Source organism: Orcinus orca, chromosome 14 (genome assembly GCF_937001465.1).
Source record: "Orcinus orca chromosome 14, mOrcOrc1.1, whole genome shotgun sequence".
NCBI lineage: Eukaryota > Metazoa > Chordata > Mammalia > Artiodactyla > Delphinidae > Orcinus > Orcinus orca.
In genome coordinates this window covers 62,522,622-62,541,510 of record NC_064572.1, presented here as the reverse complement: position 1 = coordinate 62,541,510, position 18,889 = coordinate 62,522,622, and the positions used below count along the sequence as shown (strand labels likewise).

The 18,889-nt window shown below is 41.8% G+C and overlaps 1 protein-coding gene across 2 annotated transcripts in view; it reads left to right on the top strand.

Moving 5' to 3' along the window:
- The window catches only part of CPN1 (carboxypeptidase N subunit 1), a 29,500-nt gene extending 13,449 nt beyond the window's left edge, over positions 1-16,051 (top strand). The window contains exons 4-9 of one of the 2 annotated variants that reach the window (XM_004268448.3): positions 18-200; positions 1,418-1,529; positions 3,158-3,297; positions 5,139-5,238; positions 12,793-12,911; positions 15,774-16,051. In XM_004268448.3, coding sequence (XP_004268496.1) covers positions 18-200; positions 1,418-1,529; positions 3,158-3,297; positions 5,139-5,238; positions 12,793-12,911; positions 15,774-15,932 — 813 coding nt within the window. In that variant the 3' untranslated portion in view covers positions 15,933-16,051. Of the gene's footprint in view, positions 1-17; positions 201-1,417; positions 1,530-3,157; positions 3,298-3,409; positions 3,833-5,138; positions 5,239-12,792; positions 12,912-15,773 lie in introns of those variants that run through there. The other variant, XM_033425784.2, reaches the window with a different exon arrangement.
- Positions 16,052-18,889: the final 2,838 nt, after the last annotated feature.

Here is an 18,889-nt window from a genome sequence, read left to right as displayed (position 1 = left end):
CTCTCATCTCTCCTCAGGTGGAACCCGAGACCCAGGCAGTGATCCAGTGGATCCGCTCCTTCAACTTTGTCCTTTCAGCCAATCTCCATGGAGGGGCAGTGGTGGCCAATTACCCATATGACAAGTCCCTTGAGCACCGGGTCCGAGGTTTCCGCCGCACTGCCAACACCCCCACGCCTGATGACACACTTTTTCAGAAGGTATGCAGAATGGCTGCCTGTCCAGCCAGAGGAACTTGGGGCTTAGGAGTGTGACTGAGGTCAAATCAGTAACACAGGACCCTGTTAGGAATGAACAAACAGAAAATGATTGAAAACACCTCCTGCTCGTTAAGAGCTTACAATCTAGTATATTACATTTTGTTTTGAGTGATAAGCCATAAATTCATGAAAAAGTAAATAAATAGGAAAGCTTTTTACAGTACAGTTACCAAAATTTTAAAAAATACTTAAGCTAATGACAAGCAAGAAATATGCCAAAAGCCTAATAGTGCTGGTGGTAAGCTAGAGCATTAAATGTGAATTTGGGGGCTCTAATTTATGGTTTTATGGTAATATGGCTATATTAATGAAAAATAGACCATGCACATGAAAAAGGTTTACATAATAGTTCAAAACAGCAATAGAATAAAATTAACAGATGAGTTATTTTATAGTTAATATTATTAATAATATATAATTAATATAACAATAACATTACTTAGTCTCTCAATTTTTTTCTTTTTTTGGGCTGTACCTCGTGGCTTGCAGGATCTTAGTTCCCCGACCAGGGACTGAACCTGGGCCCCAGCCTTGAAAGTGTGGAGTCCTAACCACTGGACTGCCAGGGAATTCCCCTATAATGATAACATTATTAATTCAACAGTTAATGAATTACACAGAGAATAACACCAGTTGTTGCTTTGCAAAGCAAGTATACTATTATATTTTCTTCTCTAGTAATCTCATTTTGTCCACTATTATAAAATAGTAATGAAAGAGAATTATAGATATTTTGAATATATTCCTCTCTTTCCAACACACATCTCTCACCCCCAATACATAATTCTTTTTGTCACAAAGCCCTATCTTTCTTGCTTCTTGATTTCTCTTATAAAACTCGGCTGGAAAATGAGGTACACCTCATTGAGGTACACCTAGAAGGGAGCTTATACATTATCGAGTGCTACCCCTCACTTTGCACTTGAAGAAATTTAGGCCCAAGATAGTGGGAAAATCAGAAGATAGGTCTCCTAACTCTAGTCCACTCCATGCACACACACCCCATCTCTCTATTCCTTCTGGTATTTTCTTTCGCTAAAGCAAATAATCAGTTGTTATACCTAGTGGGGTTCTTGGCCTCACCCTGCTTCTGAGTATGAGCATTGCCACATGAGTTGGGGATACTCAAGGTCGTTTTCCACCTGCTTTACCTGTAGCTGGCCAAGGTCTACTCCTATGCACATGGATGGATGCACCAAGGTTGGAACTGTGGGGATTACTTCTCAGATGGCATCACCAATGGGGCTTCCTGGTATTCTCTCAGCAAGGGTAAGAAGAGTGCTAAGCACAAGAGTGCTGTAAGCTGAAGTAGAATGGGGTTCGTTTCTCCATTTAAATTATCATTCTTTTTCACAGAGAAATGACAGGAATGCTATTTTGCATCCAAGTAGAGATCTGAAAAATGGGAAGTCTTAAGTTAGCATTTAACATCATCTTGTGATTCTTTAAAATGGAGGTCTGGACACCTTGTGGTCCGTTAAAACTGGTGGTTTACATAGTGGATTAGGGCATAGGAAGGGAATAATGCAGTCAAGTGGTTAAGAGCATGGGTTCTAAGGGTACACTGGGCTGAAACCAGGCTTGCCCATTCACCAGTTATGTGGCTTCAGGCTAATTACTTAACTTCTCTGTGCTTCAGTTTCCTCATCTATACTTTAAGAATAACACTACTTGCATTGTAATTCTGATGTAAGTATTAAATAAAGCACATAGAGGATTTGGAAATGCCTGGTTTATAGATGTTAAGGTTTTTCCGTAGTAACATGAGGTATGCCTCATGTACCAAAGAAGGAGAGATGCTGGCCTGGACACAAACAGTTCCTCTGATATGTGCTCTCTGTACCCTGCCTACCCATCTCCCATCAGAAGGGGTTTGCTGTGGACAGTGGCCATTGATAACATAACAGAAACCTCCAGCAAGAGGCTTCTCTCTCTATTCCCTGGGCTTTTCCCATCACTGAGGGTCAAGATAGAACCTCTGTTCACAGACCTTCAGTAGATAGGGACCCTAAGGTTAGGGAGGAGGCTGAAGCAGGAAGCTAGGTTCTCTTAGGAATCATGTTGCAGCAGCTGTCTTTCCCCATCTTCTCACATCTGACCTGTCAGAGCCCAGGTAGTAGAAAACTCACTGGAGAGGGCTGAGCTGATGGCTGGTCCTATGGGGAGTGGGCAGGAGGAAGGTGAGGGAGTCATCCTGTACTGGGAAGGCGGTAGACTTATCATGGCTGAAAACTCACTTGAACCCAAGGCAAGAAGATTTCTTTTTTTCAAAGACAGATATACATTTATTACCTTTTGTTATGGAAAGTTTAAAAATCACTAAACAAATACGATAATTTTTTTAAAACACCTTACCTTTAATATTCATGTGGAACATCAAGTAGGATTATGTATTACTGGAAGTTTATAAGACTAGGTAACAGATTTAAGAATCATCTTCCTTGTCACTTTACTATATCTACCAATATCTACCAATAGTTTACTGTTAATTTAAGCCAAGGCAAGAAGATTGAACTTTACTTTCTTTATTTTGCATTAGGAAAGCAATAAGTACCCCCTCCCAAATTTAAAATATAAAATATACTTTTTTGAATTATACTTGTTCCTCCCTTTCCCTTCCCATCCTCTGGGAAAGCATGACCCACTGCCTCCACTGAGAATCATTACCCTAAATTAAAGGGGTGCAATTCCAAGATCATGAAGTTTGTATCAAAATGATAGTATGGTCTCTAGACCAGCATCATCAGCGTCACCTGGAAACTTGTTAGAAATGTAAATGTTCACTGAATACATACTGAATCAGAACCCTGGGGTTAAGCCCCAGCAATCTGTATTTGGCATGGGGTGTTGGGTGGGAACCTGGTTGTACAAATCTGCCACCGCCCTCTTTCACTTAGGAATGCAAGACTTTAATTACCTCCATACCAACTGTTTTGAGATCACGCTGGAACTGAGTTGTGACAAGTTTCCGCGGCAAGAGGAATTACAGCGCGAGTGGCTGAGTAATCGGGAAGCCCTAATTCAATTCTTGGAACAGGTAAATCCCATTCCTTAACTCTCCTGATTACAGAAAGGGAAGTGTTTTCTGATGGTAGGCAAGGTATTTTGTGTGACTCAGGTCTGACTTTTGCTCTGACTCATTACAATAGATCTCAGCTTCTCTACCAGTGAAATTAATTCATTCAACATTGTTGAGCACAACTATCTGTCAGAGACTGTACTATATGCTCAGGATTAAGAGTAAACAAACAGGGCTTCCCTGGTGGTGCAGTGGTTAAGAATCCGCCTACTAATGCAGGCGACATGGGTTCGAGCCCTGTCCTGGGAAGATCCCACATGCTGTGGAGCAACTAAGCCCGTGCACCACAACTACTGAGCCTGCGCTCCAGAGCCCACGAACCACAACTACTGAGCCCCAGTGCTACAACTACTGAAGCCTGTGCGCCTGGAGCCCGTGCTGTGCAACAAGAGAAGCCACCGCAATGAGAAGCCCACGAAGAGTAGCCCCCGCTCACCGCAACTAGAGAGAGACTGCGCGCAGCAAGGAAGACCCAACACAGCCAAAAATAAAAACAAATAAATTAATTAATTTTAAAAAGAAGAGTAAACAAACAACAAATATCTCTGTATATATGCAGCTTATATTCTAGTGAGGAGAGACAGACAATAAAGAAAAAATAAAATAAATTTTATAACATGTTAATGCAAAATGCTATGAAGAAGGCCTTACAGAGAAAGTGACATTTAAACAGATTTAAAGGAGGTAAGGGGAGCTTCCCTGGTGGCGCAGTGGTTGAGAGTCCTCCTGCCGATGCAGGGGACACGGGTTCGTGCCCTGGTCCGGGAAGATCCCACATGCCGCGGAGCGGCTGGGCCCGTGAGCCATGGCCGCTGAGCCTGTGCGTCCGGAGCCTGTGCTCCGCAACGGGAGAGGCCACAACAGTGAGAGGCCGGCGTACCGCAAAAAAAAAAAAAGGAGGTAAGGGAGTAAACCACAAAAATATCTAGGGGAAAAGGGGCTCCCTGATGAAGTCACAATTGCAAATGCAAGGCCACAACAAGTAGATGAAAAGATGCTCAAAATCCTGAGGGAAATGTAAATCAAAGCCACAGTGAAATACCACCTCACACTCATTAGGATGGCTGCTATAAGAAAAACAAATTTACAAACAGTGACAGAAAATAGCAAGTGTTGGCAAGGATGTGGAGAAATTGGAACCCTGGTGCAGTGTTGGTGGGAATGTAAAATGGTGTAGCCACTATGAAAAACAGTGTGGTGGTTCCTGAAAAAATTAAAAATAGAGCTGCCATATGATCCTGCAAAACCACTTCTGGGTATATATTCAGAAGAACTGAAAGCATAATCTCAAAGAGATATTTGTATATGCATGTTCATAGCAGCATTGTTCACAGTAGCCAAAAGGTGAAAGCAACCCAAGTGTCCATTGATGGATGAAGGGATAAACAAAATGTGGTATAGATACACAATGCGCATAGAGCCTTAAAAAAGAAGGAAATTCTGTCATATGTTACAACATGGATGAACCTTGAGGACATTATGCTAGGTGAAATAAGCCAGTCCCCCAAAAAACAAATACAGTATAATTTTACTTACATGAGATATCAAGAGTAGTCAAATTCATAGAGATAGAAAGTAGATTAGTGACATGATTTGACTTCGATTTTAACAGGATCACTCTGACTGCTCTATTGAGATCATTGGGGATCGGGATGAGACCAGAGAGACCAGTCAAGGGTCTATCACCATAATCTTTGTGAAGATCAAGTGCAGAAACACATGGGAAAGGGCTTTGTGGACTCTCAAACACAGCACAAAGGTTTTATGAGCATAACTATACACTATAAACTTTCCTACAGGTACACCAAGGCATCAAGGGAATGGTGCGCGATGAGAATTATAATAATCTTGCGGACGCTGTCATTTCTGTCAGTGGGATTAACCATGATGTCACTTCAGGTAGGTGGCCACTGCTTAGTGGGGTGAGAAGGAAGCTTTCACTCCCTCACCGTCTTCAGCCTAATCAGGAGGCCAATTTGTAAGCCAGTGAGACCAGCAGGGACATCAAGGACACGGGGGGGTGGTGGATTGGAGGAAGGAAGGATAACAGGATTGAGGACAGGAATTAAGAGGCAAGGGCCAGGAAGATGTAAATGTAACATCTCTCTCAGCATTCAGGAGTCACTGCCTCATACAGCTTTGTTAGGGGTGTTTCCTGGGTTTGAGGTTATTAATAGCTCACATACTGGTATGGAATGGGCTAGAAAAAAAAAGACTGTAAAACTGATGTTTAGTCTTGTCCCTGAGCCAGGCATTTCTCTACACCTCCGTTCAGGGAAGAGTTAGTAAAAGGCATTCCATAGGCTCGCTGCAGGGCAAGATTGATGGTGGGGGCAGATCTCGGAGCCAACTTGGAACCTTCTAGAATGGTACAGAATATCTCACGGCACAATGGTGTTGCCAACTGCCCCAGCCCAATTTGATCAGGTTTGGGGTTGTTTGTTTGGTTTTTAATGTAGAGCAGTAGCTCCCAGTGGTTAGGAGCAGGTGAGATTTGCCTCCCTCCCCCAGCTTTGATACCAGCATGCTCAGCCACATTTCACTGTGCAGGCTTTACCAAGCAGGCATCTTACAGCTCAGACAGTCTGTTTAAACTAGATGAATCTCAGCTTTAAGATGATAACTTATATTCTTTAAGGTGATCCCAACACGTCTTACATGAACAGTTCATTCAAGGCAAAGGCAACAACATTCTAAAGGCAGAATTCTGTAGCCCCACAGTCAAGCATCAGACACCAGAATCCTCCAGCCCAGTGACTGGAGCCAGGACTGTATAGGGAACCAACCTTTGGAATCTGTAAGAGCTTCAGGGCCTGCTAGATTCTTTATTTTAAATTAATTAATTAATTTATTATTATTATTTTTTGGCTGCGTAGGGTCTTCCTTGCTGTGCGCGGGCTTTCTCTAGTTGCGGCAAGCAGTGGCTACTCTTCGTTGTGGTGCGTGAGCTTCTCACTGTGCTGGCTTCTCTTTGTTGCAGAGCACGGGCTCCACGCGGGCTGCAGTAGTTCTGGCATGCGGGCTCAGTAGTTGTGGCTCGCGAGGTTAGTTGCTCCGTGGCATGTGGGATCTTCCTGGACTAGGGCTCAAACCCATGTCCCCTGCATTGGCAGGCAGATTCTTAACCACTGCGCCACCAGGGAAGTCCCATAGATTCTTTTTTTTTTTAAATTTTATATTATTTATTTTTTTATACGGCAGGTTCTTATTAGTCATCCATTTTATACACATCAGTGTATACATGTCAATCCCAATCACCCAATTTAACCCACCCCCACCCCTGCTTTCCCCCTTGTGTCCATACATTTGTCCTCTACATCTGTGTCTCAATTTCTGCCCTGTAAACTGGTTCATCTGTACCATTTTTCTAGGTTCCACATATATGCGTTAATGTATGATATTTGTTTTTCTCTTTCTGACTTACTTCACTCTGTGTGACAGTCTCTAGATCCATCCATGTCTCAACAAATGACCCATTTTCGTTCCTTTTTATGGCTGAGTAATATTCTATTGTATATATGTACCACATCTTCTTTATCCATTCATCTGTCGATGGGCATTTAGGTTGCTTCCATGACCTGGCTATTGTAAATGGTGCTGCAATGAACATTGGGGTCCATGTATCTTTTTGAATTATGGTTTTCTCTGGGTATATGCCCAGGAGTGGGATTGCTGGATCATATGGTAATTCTATTTTAACTTTTTTAAGGAACGTCCATACTGTTCTCCATAGTGGCTGTATCAATTTACATTCCCACCAACAGTGCAAGAGGGTTCCCTTTTCTCCACACCCTCTCCAGCATTTGTTGTTTGTAGATATTCTGATGATGCCCATTCTAACTGGTGTGAGGTGATATCTCATTGTAGTGCTGATTTGCATTTCTCTAATAATTAGTGATGTTGAGCAGCTTTTCATGTGCTTCTTGGCCATCTGTATGTCTTCTTTGGAGAAATGTCTATTTAGGTCTTCTGCCCATTTTTGGATTGGGCTGTTTGTTTTTTACTATTGAGCTGCATGAGCTGTTTATATATTTTGGAGATTAATCCTTTGTCTGACGATTCATTTGCAAATATTTTCTCCCATTCTGAGGGCTGTCTTTTCGTCTTGTTTTATGGTTTCCTTTGCTGTGCAAAAGCTTTTAAGTTTCATTAGCTCCCCTTTGTTTATTTTTGTTTTTATTTCCATTACTCTAGGAGGTGGATCAAAAAAAGATCTTGCTGTGATTTATGTGAAAGAGTGTTCTTCCTATGTTTTCCTCTAAGAGTTTTATAGTGTCTCGTCTTACATTTAGGTCTCTAATCCATTTTGAGTTTATTTTTGTGTATGGCATTAGGGAGTGTTCTAATTTCATTCTTTTACATGTAGCTGTCCAGTTTTCCCAGCACCACTTATTGAAGAGACTGTCTTTTCTCCATTGTATATCCTTGCCTCCTTTGTCATAGATTAGTTGACTATAGGTGCATGGGTTTATCTCTGGGCTTTCTATCTTGTTCCATTGATCTGTATTTCTGTTTTTGTGCCAGTACTATATTGTCTTGATTACTGTAGCTTTATAGTATAGTCTGAAGTCAGGGAGTCTGATTCCTGCAGCTCCGCTTTTTTCCCTCAAGACTGCTTTGGCTATTTGGGGTCTTTTGTGTCTCCATACAAATTTTAGGATTTTTTGTTCTAGTTCTGTAAAAAATGCCATTGGTAATTTAATAGGGATTGCATTGAATCTGTAGATTGGTTTGGGTAGTATAGTCATTTTCACAATATTGATTCTTCCAATCCAAGAACATGGTATATCTCTCCATGTGTTGGTATCATCTTTGATTTCTTTCATCAGTGTCTTATAGTTTTCTGAGTACAGGTCTTTTACCTCCTTAGGTAGGTTTATTCCTAGGTATTGTATTCTTTGTGTTACAATGGTAAATGGGAGTGTTTCCTTAATTTCTCTTTCTGATCTTTTGTTGTTAGTGTATAGGAATGCAAGAGATTTCTGTGCATTAATTTTGTATCCTGCAACTTTACCAAATTCATTGATTAGCTCTAGTAGTTTTCTGGTGTCATCTTTAGGATTCTCTTTTTTTTTTTTTTTCATCTGCAGTGACAGTTTTACTTCTTCTTTTCCAATTTTTTTCCTTTAATTTCTTTTTCTTCTCTGATTGCCGTGACTAGGACTTCCAAAACTATGTTGAAAAATAGTGGTGAGAGTGGACATCCTTGTCTTGTTCCTGATCTTAGAGGAAATGCTTTCAGTTTTTCACCATTGAGAATGATGTTTGCTGTGGGTTTGTCATATATGGCCTTTATTATGTTGAGGTAGGTTCCCTCTATCCCCACTTTCTGGAGACTTTTTATCATAAATGGGTGTTGAATTTTCTCAAAAGCTTTTTCTGCATCTATTGAGATGATCATAGGTTTTTTATTCTTCAGTTTGTTAATATGGTGTATCACATTGATTGATTTGCATATATTGAAGAATTCTTGCATCCCTGGGATAAATCCCACTTGCTCACGGTGTATGATCCTTTTAATGTGTTGTTGGATTCTGTTTGCTAGTATTTTGTTGAGGATTTTTGCATCTATATTCATCAGTGACATTGGTCTGTAATTTTCTTTTTTTGGAGTATCTTTGTCTGGTTTTGGTATCAGGGTGATGGGGGTCTCATAGAATGAGTTTGGGAGTGTTCCTTCCTCTGCAATTTTTTGGAAGAGTTTGAGAAGGATGGGTGTTAGCTCTTCTCTAAATGTTTGATAGAATTCACCTGTGAAGCCATCTGGTCCTGGACTTTTGTTTGTTGGAAGATTTTTAATCACAGTTTCAATCTCATTACTTGTGATTGGTCTGTTCATATTTTCTATTTCTCCCTGGTTCAGTCTTGGAAGGTTATACCTTTCTAAGAATTTGTCCATTTCTTCCAGGTTGTCCAATTTATTGGCATAGAGTTGCTTGTAGTAGTCTCTTAGGATGCTTTGTGTTTCTGTGGTGTCTGTTGTAACTTCCTTTCATTTCTAATTTTATTGATTTGAGTCCTCTCCCTCTTTTTCTTGATGAGTCTGGCTAATGGTTTATCAATTTTGTTTATCCTCTCAAAGAAGCAGCTTTTAGTTTTATTGATCTATGCTATTGTTTTCTTAGTTTCTATTTCATTTATTTCTGCTCTTATCTTTATGATTTCTTTCCTTCTGCTAACTTTGGGTTTTGTTTGTTCTTCTTTCTCTAGTTCCTTTAGGTGTAAGGTTAGATTGTTTAGTTGAGATTTTTCTTGTTTTTGAGGTAGGCTTCTATAGCTATAAACTTCCCTCTTAGAACTGCTTTTGCTGCATCCCATAGGTTTTGGATCATTGTGTTTTCATTGTCATTTGTCTCTAGGTATTTTTTGATTTCCTCTTTGATTTCTTTAGTGATCTCTTGGTTATTTAGTAACGTATTGTTTAGCCTCCATGTGTTTGTGTGTTCTATGATTTTTCCCTGTAATTCATTTCTAATCTCATAGTGTTGTGCTCAGAAAAGATGCTTGGTATGATTTCAATTTTCTTAAATTTACTGAGGCTTGATTTGTGACCCAAGATGTGATCTATCCTGGAGAATATTCCGTGCGCACTTGAAAGAAAGTGTAATCTGCTGTTTTTGGTTGGAATGTCCTATGAATATCAATTAAATGTATCTGACCTATTGTGTCATTTAAAGCTTCTGTTTCCTTATTAATTTTCTGTTTGGATGATCTGTCCATTGGTGTAAGTGAGGTGTTAAAGTCTCCCACTATTATTGTGTTGCTGTCGATTTCCTCTTTTAGAGTGTTAGCATTTGCCTTGTGTATTGAGGTGCTCCTATGTTGGGTGCATATATATTTATAATTGTTATATCTTCTTCTTGGATTGATCCCTTGATCATTATGTAGTGTCCTTCCTTGTCTCTTGTAACATTCTTTATTTTAAAGTCTATTTTATCTGATATGAGTATTGCTACTCCAGCTTTCTTTTGATTTCCATTTGCATGGAATATCTTTTTCCATCCCCTCACTTTCAGTCTGTATGTGTCCCTAGGTCTGAAGTGGGTCTCTTGTAGACAGCATATATATGGGTCTTGTTTTTGTATCCATTCAGTGAGTGTGTGTCTTTTGGTTGGAGCATTTAATCCATTCACATTTGAGGTAATTATCGATATGTATGTCCCTATTGCCATTTTCTTAATTGTTTTGAGTTTTTTTTTTTTGTAGGTCCTTTCCTTCTCTTGTGTTTCCTGCGTAGATAAGTTCTTTTAGCATTTGTTGTAGAGCTGGTTTGGAGGTGCTGAATTCTCTTAGCTTTTGCTTGTCTGTAAAGCTTTTGATTTCTCCATCAAATCTGAATGAGTTCCTTGCCGGGTAGAGTAATCTTGGTGTAGGTTCTTCCCTTTCATCACTTTAAGTATCTCATGCCACTCCCTTCTGGCTTGTAGATTTTCTGTGAGAAATCAGCTGTTAACCTTATGGGAATTCCCTTGTATGTTATTTGTCATTTTTCCCTTGTTGCTTTCAGTAATTTTTCTTTGTCTTTAATTTTTGCCAGTTTGATTACTATGTGTCTCGGCGTGTTTCTCCTTGGGTTTATCCTGTATGGGACTCTCTGCACTTCCTGGATTTGGGTGGCTATTTCCTTTCCCATGTTAGCGAAGTTTTCGACTATAATCTCTTCAAACATTTTCTCAGGTCCTTTCTCTCTCTCTTCTCCTTCTGGGACCCCTATAATGTGAATGTTGTTGCGTTTAATGTTGTCCCAGAGGTCTCTTAGGGTGTCTTCATTTCTTTTCATCCTTTTTTCTTTATTCTGTTCCACAGCAGTGAATTCCACCATTCTGTCTTCCAGGTCACTTATCCATTCTTCTGCCTCAGTTATTCTGCTATTGATTCCTTCTAGTGTAGTTTTCATTTCAGTTATTGTATTGTTCGTCTCTGTTTGTTTGTTCTTTAATTCTTCTAGGTCTTTGTTAAACATTTCTTGCATCTTCTCGACCTTTGCCTCCATTCTTTTTCCGAGGTCCTGGATCATCTTCACTATCGTTATTCTGAATTCTTTTTCTGGAAGGTTACCTATCTCCACTTCATTTAGTTGTTTTTCTGGGGTTTAACCTTGTTCCTTCATCTGGTACATAGCCCTCTGCCTTTTCATCTTGTCTGTCTTTCTGTGAATGTGGTCTTTGTTCCACAGGCTGCAGGGTTGTAGTTCTTCTTGCTTCTGCTGTCTGCCCTCTGACCGCCCGTAGATTCTTATACCCTATTCATGCAAGGGTGGGGAATGTCTCATTCTAGCCAATCAACATACATTGAATATCACCAATTTCTCCAATAAGAGTCCATTTCCAACACCCATTATGCGAAATTGACAAATTACTCATTTCAGTAACAGAAAAACTCATTTCTAACATTCATTATGCTACTTAGCAAAGCATCCAGTGTTGCTAAGAGATAAAGATAGCTGAAGCCCTTATAACAGCTGCATCTGGAATTGGGCCTTTCTGGTACAATGCTAGCTAACCACTCCTGGGTGTGAGCCCCTAATTGAAGAAAATGACAGCCCCCAGGGTATAACAAAGTATCCAACATATGCATTAAAACACACTGCTTTTGCTAAAGAATTTTAAAGTAAATTACATTTAATAGGGGGCAGAGAAGAGACTTCCTCATTATTTATTATCTGTCTCATTCTTGATTGCATTTATTTCAATTAGTCCTTGCTGTACAATTAAAAGAAATTTTAAAGGCACAGTCATAATTTATTCTAAAGAGATATAAAGTCATTAGCTAAAATGCTACATCCCTGCCATGAGAAACAGGCTTTCTTTTCAATTTTATTTTCCCCTTTTGATGGTGGTGGAAGAAATATTAGAAATAGGGTTCTCAAACTCAGATCTTTAGTGGAGCACCCCCACTCAATACAAGGTTACACACATACAACACCGCTGACAGCTGGCTGTCCAGACCATGTCCATTGGTGCGGGTTGTACACTGCGCGACATAAAGCAATCCATTTCTTTTCTGGTAGCTCATATTTTGTCAAAAAAGTTTTTGCCTCCGTCCTCATTATTTCTTTAAGTAGATGTCATTTCTTCACAATGACTTTTCAAACACTGAAACAGAGATTTCATGTTAGTCTCTTTACCAGGCAAAACATTCATAAATCTTTTGGCCTTTCTCCTAGTAACCCTTTACTGGACATGAGTTTGTGTTAAAATACAGGGTCTAAAATTAAACACAGTACTCTCAGTGCAGAGCACAGTGAAACTTCTGCTTCCCAGGAGCTGAGGCCCATGCTCTTACAACGTCATGACAACCTATGATTGTTTTAGATCTTTGCCAGTTTCATCATGCTATTAAGAAAAATCAAGCTTGTGGTCAGCTAAAACCCTCAGATCATTTTTCATATCAAGGCCTCACCTGGGGCAGATTTCTCATCAGCAGGCTGAGTTATATCCTTGTGACTTTTAGGTGACCATGGAGATTACTTCCGGCTGCTGCTTCCAGGTACCTACACTGTCACTGCCACAGCACCCAGGTTTGACCCAGAGACAGTGAGTGTGACCGTGGGTCCTGGGGAACCCAAACTGGTGAGTTAGGCTGACCTTTACAGAGCACTGTAAAGATCACTTATACAGAGTTACAAATAATCGATTGTATAGTTCTAATCTTTGCCAAGCTTCCCTCTTTCACCATTTAAAAAAATATTCATTGCTCTCATATGCTAATTTTTCTTCTGTCATTCTCCTATTACATCCTTACCCACTTCCTTCTGGTTTTTCCTTTTCCTTCTGTTTAACATAGCATAATGATTAAAACACTACCTGATTCTAAATCCAGCTCATTTGTCCACAGATCTTGGACAAGCTACCTGATCGCTCTCGTTCTCAGTTTCTTCCTCTGTAAATTGGTAATAATAGTGCCTCCTTCACAAGAGGTTGAAAAGAGAAAGTGCATGTAAAGCCTTTAATACAGTGACTTACATGTAGAAAGTGCTCAACAAATGTTAGTTCGTAAATCCCAGAGACCTTGCCCAGATACACAGGCTTACGTTCTTCTGCGCCGTCAGCAAGGACTACCACCAGATGGCCCTCTGCCCCCTTCTGATGCCCATGTGCCCAGGCAGCCTTGCTTTCCACTCACCTCAGCAAAGAGCCAGCTGCACTCCAATATTCAGCTCTGCAAAAGGCTTTCTTTTATAGATAGGATGAGAAGCAAAGAACTGTTTTGATCTACAGCCTGGACCTTTTTAGCTTTGGTCGTATTAGATCGTGATCTCAGAGGCAAAGAGGCTCAAAGGTCATGGACACTAATCCTCTGGTTTCTCAAACGAGGAAAAGGTAATGATGCCATCCTGGTTAATGAGCATCTATGGACCTTTTTCTCATGTCAGGTCTTCCCTCCTCAGTCTGTCCTGTTCCTTCTCTATACATCCCAAGAGCTTAGCAGACCCTCCCTCCCCTTTCCCTGTTAACTCAGTGCAGTCAAGTTTCTTGCCTTTTCAAATAGTTATAGGTACTATTCATTGAATAGCCACTATGTGTCAGACATTATCTGAGAGCTTTCCAGAATTATCTCATTTAACCTTCATAACAATCCTGTAAGGTAGATCTACATATCCCCATTTGTGGCTGAGGAAAGTGAAGCTTAGAGAACATAAGTAACTTGTCCAATACCACACAGTGAGTAAGTGGGAGCCGTGATTCCAGCCTCTGTGGGGCTTTCAGGACTGCCTTCTTAGCCAGTCTGTTACAGGGCCTCGAGCTAAGCTCACAACCTCTGTTCATAATCCCTTATTTTAACACAAGGATGAAGGTCAAGAGCTCCTTAAATCCTTTGAAAATTCCTCTGAAATTTCTAGACAGTTCCCCCTTTCCCCTCCACTCCCATCTCCTGCAGGATATAAACGACTTCTACTTGCAGATGCAGGGAACAGAGTAACTCTTCCCTGGCAGCCTGTTACCTGGTCCCAATTTCCCTACCAGTGCATCCTCTTTCCCTTTTTTCTTGTTATCCCCCTGCTCCTCATCTACCCTAAAATCAAATGACTGTTATGCAGCTGCTTACAGAAGTCTTGCACTACATGCAAGTCTATTCAATTGCAAATTCAAACAAGGACAAATCCTCTTAAGTAACAAATTCTGCTTCAAAAGATCTCATCTCCTTTGTCATATAACCTTTAAATTAATTAACATAACACATCATTGTATCAAATATAACTCAGAGGGGGGAAAATCTGTCTTTTGGGTACAATTCTCAGATACAGTCACAACTAAGAATACATTTATTGATCCCAGCTGAGTCTTTTCCCATTCTAAAGCAGAGATCCATTTGGTTGAGGGAAAAGAAAAAAGATCATTTACTAGAGGGTTTTCATGCTGCAATTAAAACTCTTTAAAGTATCTCCGAGAGTCCAGTGTTTTCCCCTTGGCTTTCCCCACTGCCTTCCAGATGTCCCACTCCTTTAATTTCCTCTGTCCTCCCCTCATTTTGTTGTCTCTCTCTCTCTCTCTCTCTCTCTCTCTCTCTCTCGTTTCCTCGATCCTTATATTACTATATAGGAAATAGTACTAATACAGTGTAATTGGCTCTGATTTCTCCCGCTTTGGGAGAGCTAGCAGAAAAGCTGGCTGTGGTTTGTTGTGAAAAAGGCAAGAAATAACCCCGTGAAGAGGTCTGTCTGTCACATGTTCTCCAACTCCCCTCTGGCTTCAGCAGCTCACACTGTTCCCAGGGCCTGAAAGCCAAGGATGCCTCTGGGGAGTGTGGTTAGAACACTGTGCCACACCCTCACCTTTTCCTTCCTGGGACAGCTCTATGGCTTCTGCACAACCAGCACATCCCACACTTGTCAGTCAGAAGCATCTTTACCTCTGTGTGCATGGCCAGAAGGGAAGTTTCAATGTACTGCTGGAAACAGTACATTAATGCACATGGACACTGGGAATTTAAGAGTCCATACTAACAATCTATATCATCTCTACTGTCTCTGTTTCCAAACAATCACGACAGAAAGTTTAGCTCTGAAGGTCTGAGGCACCCTTTGGCGTTCCTGAGCACAGCGCCTGTGATTCACAGAGTCAGCGTAAAGGGCATTATTGTGGCACCATCAATCTCAGTTCTTGTGCTGAACAACAGTATCGGTAAAATCCCGGTTTGAGGTGTAGATATAATTTTTTCTATTACAAATAAATAAATGTACATTAAGTTCATGTCGATATACCCTATGTATCACCAGTGATTATGTGCCACTCTGAGGGGAATGTTAGCCAAGCCTGTATGACACCACCAATGCTGCTCTGGGTGGTTGCTGTGATACTCTCCTTGGTCCCTTGTCCTCAGAACCCGGAACCATGGTAAAACAAGGTCCAAACTGGTCTTCCGACAATTTCAATCCTAGGAAATGGAAAACTGATTCCTGTGCTCTCCTAGCTTCTTTTTCTTTTTTCCAGGTTAATTTCCAACTCAAGAGAAGCACCCCTCCAGCAGCCCCTAAGAGGAGAGGCCCCAACTCAGGGCATAGAGGCAGAGTCTTACCAAAGAAAGTACAGCCCCGGGCAGCTAGGAAAAAAGAGATGATGGTGAAACAGTCCCAGAGAGTCCCTGCCTGAAATCCACAGTCCCCGGGGCAACACTTTAGAAAGGCTTTGTTCCCACTCTCACACCAGATGAAGCATTCTTTCTATTTTATTATCTGAGACATATTTAAATATAAACATATTCAGAACAACTCAGAATGGTCTCCATCTGTTCCAGGGGTAAACCCTCTGATGCAGCAGTACATGCATGCAGTGGTGTTCAGTAAGATTTTCTGATTCTGAGGGTATGGTTTAGGTCCAGCAGGCTCTATGCCAGTCTACGCTGTGTCCAGAGACTGGTTCTGGCTGGTTAGTCACTATCTCTAGAGTCTAGCAGAGAGCCTGCAACACAGTAAGTACCCAACGAAGGTTTCTGGATGAATGGCTGAAAGGCTGAAATGATCCATCATTACATAGCAAGACCAGGTGACCAATTCTTCTGAAATCCCAGAGGACTGTTTCAACAAGAGCCAATAGTTTCTTATTAAGAAAAGGATTTCACACACAAACACCTAGTCCCACTGCTTCATACATGGGCATTTTAAATAATATGCATCTTTCAAACATTTTCTGGGCGTATAAGTGTAATGCAGATGCCCCTGTGGAATGACTGTGTCCTGACCCTGTGCCAGGGATACACAGCACTCTCCACCCCACTGAGTTCTCCAGAACGAACCCATTTGTACTAAAAGTGTTATTAAGCAAAGTAGACGTCACTGAAGATTTTGAAGGCATGTGTAGTCTTTCATCACACATCAGTCAAGTTCATAAACCGCCACGGGGCATGCTGGGGTTCCCAAGTACCCTGTCCCCAGGGCTTGCTGGGGGTTCTTTACCCATCATCACCCATTTCAGGGAGCCTCAGTGAGACAGGGCAGAGGCTCCATTTCCCCCGACTTGCTCTACCTCCCCCCACCTTGTCAGCCTCCCCCACTGGCGCCCCAGCCTCTAACTCACCCAGACCTTTCTTAACATTGAGCAGAGTAGCTGCTCTCAGCAAGTATTCCCACACCCACCAGAAAACAAGAGGTGCTCTAGCTGTGACAGTCCACCCTCTGTAGGAGGCCATTCAAGATCAGGAGTAACACATGATTTACTTCTGTCACTTGAGCAATCTCTCAATCTGCGATTAAAAGGGAAACAGAAGAAAAATATGCCTTTTCCCATTTAAAAAGGAAATTCTCTCCTCAGGTGATGTTTCCTTTCTTCCCAATTTTAATCCCGTATCCCTTGGTTCCCTTCCTATTGTTAGAAAGAAGGAGCTGCTTGGGAGGGCTCTTTTCAATTCAGTGAGACTTTGCGCCTGAGGTTGCCATATGCAGTCGATTTTTCCAGATTGTCTGAATATATCACTTACTTTGATTTCACCTTCCCTCGTACATAGCCATTTAGCAGAGCTGATGTTTGCAAAGTATGGTCACAGTGCTTTCTCTGGCCCAACCGTATGCTTTTATTTATTCATTTACTCATTCATTCATGCAGGGGACATTCATTGAGTCCTTGCTCTCAATAAATGCAGAGAATACAAAGAGAAATAAGATACAGCTCATTATCTCAGGGCTGCTGTGACCTAGTTGGGAAGACAAATAGGTCATTACATTGCCTTGTGATAATTGCTGTGATGCAGTGAACTCTGGGGCAGGGGGATGGGGAGACTGTGCGAAGGGCCCTACCATAGTCTTGGGAAGATCAGGAAAGGCATATCAGAGTTCGTGAAGTCTACGGTGAGATGTAATAAGGTCGGATAAATAGGCATTGGCCAGGGGGAGAGAAATGGGGGAGCAAGAGTTAGGTTGAGGGGACTGCAAGTACCGAGGGCTGGAGGCTCTGGAGAGGGCGGCCTTTAGGGAGCTGCAAGAAATTCAGCACAGGGGGAGTGAGTGAGGTGCCCAGAGAGGCCAGTGGGGTGGGGAGGGGCGAGACCGTGCAGGACCTTTGAACCATATTACAGAGGTTGGACTTTATCCTGAGAAGAACAAGGAGCCATTGGAGGGTTCCACTGAGGGGAGCAACAGAATCAGATTTAGAGCCATCACCCTGGCTGCGGCCTCAAGAGCTGGCTGGAGCAGCGGCAAGGCTGACTCAGTGAGAAGGCTGCTGAGAGCCGGGTGAGAAGGTGGCCCAAACTGGGGCTGGGCAACAGGGGTGGGGACCACCAGGCCACTCATGAGTTACCCAGAGGGCTTCCTGTCAGCCCCCGATGGCTTCACTGCCCTCTTCAAGATTTGCAGCCATCTCATTCAGACCCTCCCAGCCTGCCATCCTGAGGATTTTAAGCACTAAAGGAGATGCAGGTTTTCAACCAAACCTTAAAGGCTATCCTGAGTAAAATTCACCCAAGCAGGAGGTGATAATACGGACAGAATATTATATGGAAAGTACAGGGTCTGGCCGTGACTGTACAAAAATTTCTCAATATGGAGGAAGGATGTGAAATCAGAGCTGATGGCGGAGAGAGAGGCCAGGATTCAGAGAACAAGAAGGAATGTCCTCCAACTTTGAGTCCAGCATTCTCCTGGCCAGGAGCCTTTCTATTTTATGTCTAGGATTTTATTTTAAAGAGGAAGTCTTCCGTACAAAATGCCAGCCTAGATAGATAATGTTTCCCAAAGGGGTAGAATACTGTAGTTAAGGGCATGGATTTTGGACTCTGACAGACCTGAGTTTTAATCCTAGCTCTGCTCCTTATTTGCTGCATGACCTTGAACAAGTAACTTACCTTCTCTGAATCATGGTTACTCATATGGAAAAAAGAAATGGAAATAATATCTACCTTCACTTGGAATTAAAGGTGAGACTCTCATAACTCAGTAGGGAGGGGAAGGCAGCTCCTGCCCTGGACCCTCCTCAGAGGATTATCACTCATCAAACTAGTCGACTGTAAACCAGTGAGGCTGACAGGGACATCATGGACTTCGGGGTGCAAAGGGGAGTTTGGAAGTGAAGCAGATCCCGAGGAGCTGAACCCAGCCTATTCTGTCTCTCTCTCT